Consider the following 9,642-nt stretch of genomic DNA (forward strand, 5'->3'; position numbering starts at 1 on the left):
TATAGGAGTTAATATAATATTATTTGTTATATTGAGGTGTTGAAACTTAAAAGATCTTTTCTATTCCAATATTTTTAATTTTACTAATGAATATTAAAATATTTATACACCTAAAAATTATACTCTAATTCATATATTCTCGTATGTATATGAATATTTTTTCATTGCATTTTAGTTGAGAAGAAGAATTTGTTCAAATCTTTATATCAATATTTCATGAATTTAAAAAATAATAATAATAAAATAATAAATATCGTGAATCGACTCTACTTGATGAAGCCCGAGCCAAGCCTCCAAATTTCGACCGGGCTTTGACTTAGCTTGGCTCAAGTTAAAAAGGTTCAAGATTTCTTTCCTCGACTGCACACAAACCACAAGTTTGCAATAATTGACTCGACCCGACTCGTTGACACTTGTAAATACATATATGCAAAATCCCCTTAATTTAATCTGAAGGCCATAGCAATTCAATCAATCCAAGACATTCGATGGAAAACAAGAGGGACCTCCTCAACAAAGAAAGGGCTCATTGTGCTAGCAACCACCCTCGTTGACCAAGACGAATCTTATCAACTCTGTTAAAAGATTTTAATTTAATAAATGTTCTATCAATGCAAAGTAGTGAGTTGCTCTCTTTATTATGTTTAATGTTGAGTTCTACAACTAGAACTGGACCGAACCGAGCCGATCCAAACTAGTTAAAACAGCTCCATTTGCAAGTCTTTCAAAAGAAATAATTTGTAAGAGTTATAACTTGTACTACACAGATTTCATTAGCACAAGTTTTTACATTAAACCACGAAACTGTGATTTGAAATCACAATTTTCTGAATTCTGTAATTGCTACTAAAAATAACCCCATAACATTATGAGGGATGAAGAAATATCTACAAAATCTCTTTGAGAAAGACACTAGCAGAATTGCTACTAGCCCGTTTACTCTCAATGGCTTCCTTTAATTTTCTTCCCAGTGCATACGCCAGCGGAGGAGGAACTGCATTTCCAATCTGTCGGTGCTTATTCAAAACATTACCATAAAATTGAAAGCTGTCTGGGAAACCCTGCATCAATAGATAAGTTTAATTGGTAACACGGATTTCAAGCAATTGAAAGAAGTACTACATCCAAGTTTCCAGTAGCTTGAAAAAACCAAACCCGATAATATATCCCACCTATGTAAATTTTGCATATTATTGAGCGAATCAGAAAAGTATACTTACTTGAGAGCGTGCACATTCCCGAACCGTGACAATCCTATCTTGCTCGGGATGGAAGCACATTCCCACTTTACCCATTGGTTGGGGGTCTGTTATGGAAGTTGGAAAATTTCCCTCCCAATCCAACCTTCCAAAAAGCCCCTTCCATTGATTGTGCCTCTTGGCTGTATTTGGTAAGCACCATGGTATAAGATCAACCATTTGGCCATTAGATAATTTGACCTGCAAATTGACACAAAACAAGTTTAACAGTATGCTAGCAAAATATAAATTGACAGTACCATAGAATCTGTCAAAAGTTTTCGGATAATGGCCTATTTAGTTAAATGTTTGATACCTTTTCATCAGGAAGGTCACGCCAATCAGCACCTGGGCGCTTGGGGATTCTTTGACACCGGATTAGATTTAGCTCATTCATTTCTTTTGATATGTGATCATTTATTATCTCCATGTTACCTCGAATTTTCTTCTGGAACCATGAAATAGGTTCGCCTTTATACTGCAAAAATCAAAAAGCAAGAATGATTCATCTGAAGTCTACCAGAGCTACTCTCCCAGTATCAGCACTTGTGTATCAACACAGAATAATTGTGTAGTTCAGTTGCTCACTTTTCATTAATCTATTTTGTATGGCACAAACAAAACTAGTACCTGCAAAGTCATAGCTGAAGCACCATTGCCCACAGGTGGGAGATCTGCAATAGTATCTCTGACTGTAAGAGAACGAAATGGAGCACCTCTTGTGGTACTCTTAACAGCAGCATATTGAGAATTTCCGGATAACGTTATTTTCAACTCCGGTGCAGCAAAGACATGCATTGGCTCTGGCCACTCAGGCAGAACCTCTTCCGGTGATGCAGCCCATATGAATGCTCGCTTCCTTGACTGAGGAACTCCATATGCACCAGCTTCGAGGATACCAAATCTCACCTGTCCATGAGAAGAAATAAACGCAAATATTTTTTTGGCATGAATTTCAGAAATTGGTTATCATATGAATACAACAGTATTTTACCTGATATCCCATATCAAGAAGAGATGCTAAAGTTAAGCGAAATGTCTGTCCTTGATTGAAAGACACAAAGTTCCTCACATTCTCAAGGAGAAAGAACTTTGGACGATAATACTCAGCAAAGGATAGAAATGCTAAAATCATCTCACATTGAACTTTGCTCCAGGTGCTCTGATTAAATCTGTTCATTCCAGAAAAACCCTGCAAGACGAATTGTATCTTGATTAATAACAATACTTAGTCGTTATCTATTTGTGAGGATCTATGAATCACATTGCTCAACCAAACCTGACAAGGAGGCCCGCCATTGATGAAGTCCACTTCTCCTGGCATTGGCAGATTATCAATCTCCTCCTTGCCAAGAGAAGAAGCCAATTCAGTAGCCTCAGGTGTTGAAATGCAGTCATCTACATCCCCACACTTCTGCATGATTGCCCTGCATCATATCTGGTTATTTTCCATTTCCAATAGCTAATCTTGATTCACTAATAACATTGTGTTTTGTGTGTGTAGAGAGAGAGAGTATTATAAAACATGGCAAGTCTAACCTCAGGATGACATTGCAATTGTTCACAAACACCGTTGACTCTGGATGATTGAGTTTAAATGCTTTTCCAGCCTCCTCATCGTACTCAATAGCCCATTTTGTAACAGATACACCTGAGGATTAGAGGTATAATAACCAAATCAGAGACTGCTTACGAGGAATTGATACCTTCTATTTAATGCAACAAACAATGAAGGTTGCCTGATTGCTTCAATCCCTCAGATAAGCCACCACAACCAGCAAATATATCTAAAGTAGCCAAGCTGTTCTCTTGAGGTGCTTCTTTCAGTTTTCCTTCTTCCAAATCATTCTCGCCTTCTTTACCTTTACCCTTTCTCTTCCGAGACATAGCATCATCATTCAACTTCCCAGATGAGTACAGCAGCTTAATGTGAGATGGCAACTGCTTGTGGCCAGCATTTGGATATTAAACAGAGTGAAAGAAATTGGAAACGAACTGAGATAAATAGCCAACAAACTGGAAATAGAATGAGAGTAAACATAACTTTAGTCAGAATGTATTACTGGTAAAGGAGTGGATATTTACATGCTTGATGGATCCTTTGGAAGGATCATACAGATATTCACAGAAGAAAACATGTTCAAAGATTGCAGGGGCATCCGGAGGCAGGTCTTGCTTTTTCTTGACCTCACATTTTCCTTCAATCATATCAACTGGTACAGTATGCATTTCTTCAGAATAATAGATCTGACCAACCACCCAGAGAAAATAGCAAGTGATCAAAAATATCAGAATGAAATTCAATATCCACAACCTTGTAATCTATCAAGGTTCATATTCAAGAGTCAAGATAATCATGTGGTACCGACTTAGTCTGAGAATAATAAAATATCCTGGTCAATGTATGGTATAAAGTATCTACCTCTCGAATATCTGAAGAGCATGCTTTCTCAACTGAGATGTCCTCTGGCCTGAAAAATCTTCTGACTTTGACATAAATAGAACTTGCATCATCTTGTTTAGATCGCTTTGGCCCGGTAATTTCAATTAACTGACATATAACATATGCCTTCAATCCCACATTTCTTCCACCCTTGAAAATTTCACCCTCCCTTTCTACAGAAAAGTAACTAGGGCTAACATAGACATAGTCATATCTAAAATAGTCAGTTCCTAGGTATATAAAACTGGTCATTGATGCATCCATTTTAAAACTTTCTCTATCACCATCAGCATCCTTTATTTTGCAAGAATCACAAAAGGCAGATCCAAGACCCATTGAGCCAAATGGAAGAGTGAAGAAAGCACCTCTGTCAGGGCAATACAAACTCCTACAGTAATATTCAATTGGCAGGCCTTTTTTCCTCCTTTCTTCTGCCCTTGCTCTATCGACTTTATCTGCATTGGCATTCATTTTTCTTTGTTCATGACCCCAAGGCATCGATCTTATATCCACTGTTATGATTTGTTTTATGTCTTCCAGTTCAAAGTCCATGCACTCATTTGTAAGAAATACTTCCCTTTCATTTCCCGCATTTCCTAATACTGTTTGGCAGCTTCTCTGCATCATTCTTCCATGAAACATTTTACTCCCATCTAACCCTTCAAACATGTACTCCACGAAACTGATGGCTGGAAGATCATTGGATTCATCAACTTGTACCAAAACTGCCCCACCAACTGTTATGACATCGCCCTGGACTATGGCCCGTTTATATAAAGATCCACCTGTAGTTTTCTTGCCAAATGATTCCCCATCCCATTTTGTTTCCTTGTTACTTGAACATGACTTAGTTCGTTTAGGTGCAGAGCAAGGTGTCTGAGTTTTTTCTGGAACTGCCAAGTTCTCCTCCGGAGCACCATCATCCTCCTTTTCCTTTTCCTCTTGCTCTTCAAGTTCATCGTCCTTTTCCTCTTGCTCTTCAACTTCATCCTCCTCTTTAACCTCACAATTTATTCCCTCATTCAATTCATCTGGTGAGTAATTTGAATAGTATTCCCCCCAAATTCTGTTGATTAGTCTGGTTGTTGTTGCCTGCATAGCCTTCTTAGAAATGGCAGGTGCCATTGCACCTCTGGGATTCAGGTTTGGCTCACCCCTCAGCAAAAGCTTCTTCTTCTTGACAAGCCATTTGGTATGGTGCCTCTCTTCCATTTTCTTGGTTAGGCCAATCACAAATGCACACTTCCTAATATTTTGATCAGGATATTCAGAAAATTGCTGCAGAATTATCTGTCCATGTACAACCACGTATCTTTCTACAACACCTGGGTTAGATGATACATAAGCCGGGTGATCTTTGTCCAAATCTGACACCTTCTTAACGACATCCATGAAAGAAAGCCTTGCAACCCGGGTCTGATCCTTTAACAAAGAAATTATACTAATTGCAAGCCTTGCTGTTTTAAGAACTGGTTTATACCAAGACTCGTATTGTTTCGAGGGCTTTCCGAGCCTATACCTGAAGAAATTGAAAGAAAACAACTACAGTCATTCATCAACAAGCATTACAATGCACATATATGATCCAAAAAATAAAAATAATAATAATAATAATAATAATAATAATAAAATAAAGATATCCGTTCTCAAACTACTTAAGTAATCTTAACTTCTACTAAATTCACTATGCTATGCTATATCCAAAACAGTTCCTTTGTGGCAGCAGGTTTCAGAGATAAACTACATATCTATGGACTAGCAGGTGCACTCTAATATATCAAAATAAGACCTAAAAATGTTTCTAACAAATTCTTTCTTAGTTTTGAGAGAAAATCTAACCAAGCACTTCTAAGAAAAAAAAGGAGCAAGGGGGGCATATATAGAGGTTTTAATTTTGTTGGGGGGAGGGGGGTGAGTAATATACCAGGCCATATCTGTCCGTATTGAAATAAAAACCATCGAGGATCCAAACTCAATCATCCACTCCTTGATTGCACTCAAATAAACTGGAATACCCTCAACTTCAGAAGTCCCAGAACCACTTGATGAAGAATGAGTAGACTCGCCGTCAAAATTGTATCCAGAACCATCATCAGTAGTCACAACCCCTGACCCAAATATGGTCACATCAATTTCAGCACATGGTTTCATGGGAAGGAGCTCTAGCGAAATCAGCCTAGAGTCGGAGTTGTACAAAGCCCAGTTGTGGAGCATGCTTCTTGGCAAGTCATCAACATAGCCGGTGCCATGGTCAAAGACCATATACTCATCTGTCTCTACACTGGATGTCTTGTAATATGCAGGTAACGGGTAGTCATTTGCAATTTCATCCTCGTTGATCTTAATGTAGTATTTGCTGGATGGTGCTGAACCGTTGTTTTTCTTCTGCTTCATTGAGTGCCAGTGCTCTTCTTCCTGTAATAACCTTGCCAATTTTAAATCTTCACTTTCTTCATCTGGACAAGATGTAGCAGATTTATTCATTTTGTTTTCTTGATCTCCAGATTTTGGACAAATTTTCAGACTCCTGTGCAAAGATTCTGGCTGAGCTGGGGCAAGATCTACCAGATTGCTGCTTTCATCCCTTAAGGCACCAAGAACAGGTAGCTCAACAAATAACTTATCAGTCTTCTTTGATGTCTCATCCAAACCTACAAGTTGGTTATAGATAAACTGGCCCTGAGAAACAATGAAATCCCTAATGGATACACCACGGGAGAAGAACTTCATACCACTCATTACACGGACAACCCCAGCAAGCAATTCATCAAGGGTTATATCAGGATTCCCTCCATAAGATCTTGAGAGTTTCTTGTAAACCTCCACACATGCACTAGCCTTTGCATAGAAATGATCATAGAACTTCTTGTAACCACTTGATGGTTTTATACAATCATAATCTGCCATAACCGTAGACACCCATATAACTGGTGATCCATCTTCATAACCAGAGATTGCCCATTCTTCTATGCGTCCAAAGCCTTCACATCTGACACCCTTTAGTTTTTCTACTTCAGCACTTTCTTCAAGTGGCAAGATGTGACCAGAGATAAAAATGTCATCAACTTCCAACATTTCAAAAGGTTGTGAGATTCCATCTTTATTGTGAAAAATGAAATCGACTAGTCTTCTACATGGGCGGCCATCTTCTTTTCCAGCTGTCAGACGAACAGCTAGATCTTCTTCCTCTACAGCCCTGTCTATATTTGTTTCAATAACTGAGTCTTTTTTGGATATACGAAGAGGTTTCTCCTTAAAGTCTAAACAGGCAGCAGCTCGCTTTGGCATTCTACGTGAAACACCTGGCTCCTCAACAGTTTGAGAAGCGAGTCTCTTTCTTTGTTTTTGTTCAGCTGCCCCTGCCTTCGAAAACACAGAATCTATCTTTTTTTTCTTTGTTATCCCTATAACCAGAGATCAAAGTCAGGGAAATCCGGGGTAAACGAGCACTCAAAAATAATAAAAAATGCCATACGTTATGTTACATTAGGTGACTAGTAATCAATCTATTGAATTGAGACGAAACGGTGACAAATTAAAAACATTTGAAAAGAAAGGAAAATTTTAATTGAATTTCCCCAAATTTGAAACAATTATAACTGTCAATCTGTCATCGAACATAACCAATTTTGAAACTAAGTGAAGCACACAAACTTTGCTGGCTGGTTAATCAAGATGTTTGAAAACACAATTGGTAAATGGTAATAATGGCAATATTTAACAGTCCATTATTTAAATAACAAAACCGAATACATTTTTACATGATCAAGCTTGTCCAACAGAGTTAATATTTCAACTACATGATCAAGTTCTATGGAATGAGTATTTAATGAACTGGGCACAAGCACAAGATACCTACTAGCACAGTTTTATTTAGTTCACTGAGGCCTTTGATGTTAGCCGTCCAACCAATTTCTGCTTGCATGTACATACTTTACCACCTCGCAATACTACGTGGTCGAAAAATTTGATGGTTTTTTATTTTATTTTCAGACAGTGCAGAAAAGAAACAAAATGGTAAGTAGTAAACCCAAGATTTATTAATGTTGCACACAAACTTTTTAGCTGCCATTTGTTATGGATTGTTTAAGTTTAACGACAGCAGAAACAATTAATTGCATAAGTGATCTAATATAAAGTTTAAAAGTCAAATAATGAATTATCAATTGCTTTTCAAAATTTCGAGTCAAATAAATCCTAATCAGTTTGAGTAATGCTAACCCAGTGGACTAAATAGCATTACTCAATCAATTTACATCAAGAATAAAAGAAAAAATTTATATCCAGCAAAAATGAAATTAGAAAATTAGAAAATTAATAAAATTAGAAGGAAAAAGCAAACAAGTTACTTGACCCTAGCAAGTCAACTGGTGAGCAGCCAAAGGTCTTGGAAGGAAGCGACTGACCAAACTGAAGAGACTGTGAGACAGGATAGAATCAGTTGGAGAAAGAGATTGCAGGGCCAAAGGATTTGATTTTGGGATTTTGCCGGAATGAGATTCAGATTTGGGAGAAGAGGGAAGGCTGAAGCGTGGGAAGATCTGGAAGATTAGCATTTAAATCGTGAAATGATGTTAAAAAAAATTATGAAAAAAAATTATAAAAACAAAAAAAGAATCCCCAAAATCCTCAGATGGCTGCCCCACCCCTGCTTCAAAGTGCATACAGAAATTACAGAGGGTACATACCCTAGATTTCTATATGAAGCAAACAAACATACTGCAACAACAGTAATTTCATCAAGATACAGACCAAAACAGATTGTGTGTCAATAAACAAAGTCAACCAGATGGAACCGAATGCAATCATCATTTTCGATTAAAATTCGAGAAAACCAGGCACAGACATTAAAATCTAATTAACGTATGCATAAGCAAAAGAGAGAGAAGAAAAAATTACCGGCATCGGAATCCATCGATTCTGACAGAGCAGCAGATACCATTTTTTCAGAGTGCCGCCTCCAAGAACCCTAATTTTTCACTTTTGTTTTTGGGTTTGTTGTGTCTAAATGAAATCTGCCCAATTGACCAATCTCTATGCAATCTGTGGTGACCAGTTTAGCTTATATAAGGGTGTCAATGGCGGGAGGCGAGTTTTGAAACTAGAGGGAAGGGTACTCTCAATTTTTTAAACACTTTTGGTCCCCGCCCCCATACGTTCCTAGGAAAGATTTGCCCACTTGACTCTGTGTGATTTTCAGACAATCATGTTCGGCCGCACTTAAAATAGAAGCAAATTTATCTTTTCTTTTAGGAAAATGAAAGTACCATAGACCTTGTTATGGAATGGTTTGTTGTTATAGTTGTGCTACCTGCACAAATTCTTTTGCACAGGGTCTGTACAGATGCACACACATGCCCCCATGTGAGAGTTCTTGTACAAGGCCTGTGCACAGAGCTTAATTCTTGTTGTTATGGTATTGAACTCGTGCAAAAGTTTTAAGTCTACAAATCAAAAAAAGGCGAATATCAAATAAGCTTGTTATGGATTATATTTTATATCCAAGTGAATCCCAAGCAATGCAATGCATGTGACGAATAGACTCAGAATCTATCGACGAATGGAGAAGATAGATTTCGGCTGACAAACAACCGTTAAAGCAGAACGGAGGCAACCAATATGAAGTTAGGGGTGTTTAATAACCATGATGGGGACAATCTCATCGTACACTACTAAATGGAGGGAGGTGAACTTTGAAACTTCAATAAAAGGAATGTCTTCTCTTCAACTTTTAAATGCATTGGCCTCTTGCGAACATACTTTTATGCAACAGATTTCTCACTTGATTGCATATTCTAGTTTTCAAACAATCATGTTTAGCCTAACTTTAAAGAGAAGTAATTTTTTTTTTTTTTTTTTTTAAGTTTTGGGGAATTGGCTTAAAATGCAAGCAATATAGCATACTATCTTTATAAATGAGCGAGCGCCATTTTAACAAATTTTGGGTTTGTTTCACTTTAT

General features: G+C 37.5%; 1 protein-coding gene across 1 annotated transcript; it reads right to left on the reverse strand.

The window, feature by feature from the left end:
- Positions 1-712: 712 nt before the first annotated feature.
- Positions 713-8,879, reverse strand: LOC111383437 (DNA (cytosine-5)-methyltransferase 1B-like). The gene is made up of 12 exons (XM_023007548.1): positions 8,581-8,879; positions 5,606-7,085; positions 3,661-5,200; positions 3,324-3,485; positions 2,978-3,179; positions 2,778-2,889; positions 2,518-2,665; positions 2,233-2,430; positions 1,869-2,147; positions 1,555-1,716; positions 1,221-1,439; positions 713-1,061 (listed from the first exon to the last, which is right to left on the reverse strand). The coding sequence occupies exons 1-12, from the start codon at positions 8,621-8,623 to the stop codon at positions 888-890; spliced, it is 4,719 nt and encodes a 1,572-aa protein (XP_022863316.1). The 5' UTR covers positions 8,624-8,879; the 3' UTR covers positions 713-887.
- Between the last annotated feature and the right edge of the window lie 763 nt (positions 8,880-9,642).

Source organism: Olea europaea, unplaced genomic scaffold (genome assembly GCF_002742605.1).
Source record: "Olea europaea var. sylvestris unplaced genomic scaffold, O_europaea_v1 scaffold269, whole genome shotgun sequence".
Taxonomy (NCBI): Eukaryota; Viridiplantae; Streptophyta; class Magnoliopsida; order Lamiales; family Oleaceae; genus Olea; species Olea europaea.

Excerpts from the sequence above, each read along its gene's own strand:
- LOC111383437 (XM_023007548.1), bottom strand. The coding sequence starts at position 8,623 with ATGGTATCTGCTGCTCTGTCAGAATCGATGGATTCCGATGCCG. Across the intron at positions 2,148-2,232 it reads TTCTTGATATGGGATATCAG|GTGAGATTTGGTATCCTCGA; the intron begins GTAAAATACTGT and ends TCTCATGGACAG. Across the intron at positions 1,717-1,868 it reads CTTCAGCTATGACTTTGCAG|TATAAAGGCGAACCTATTTC; the intron begins GTACTAGTTTTG and ends TGATTTTTGCAG.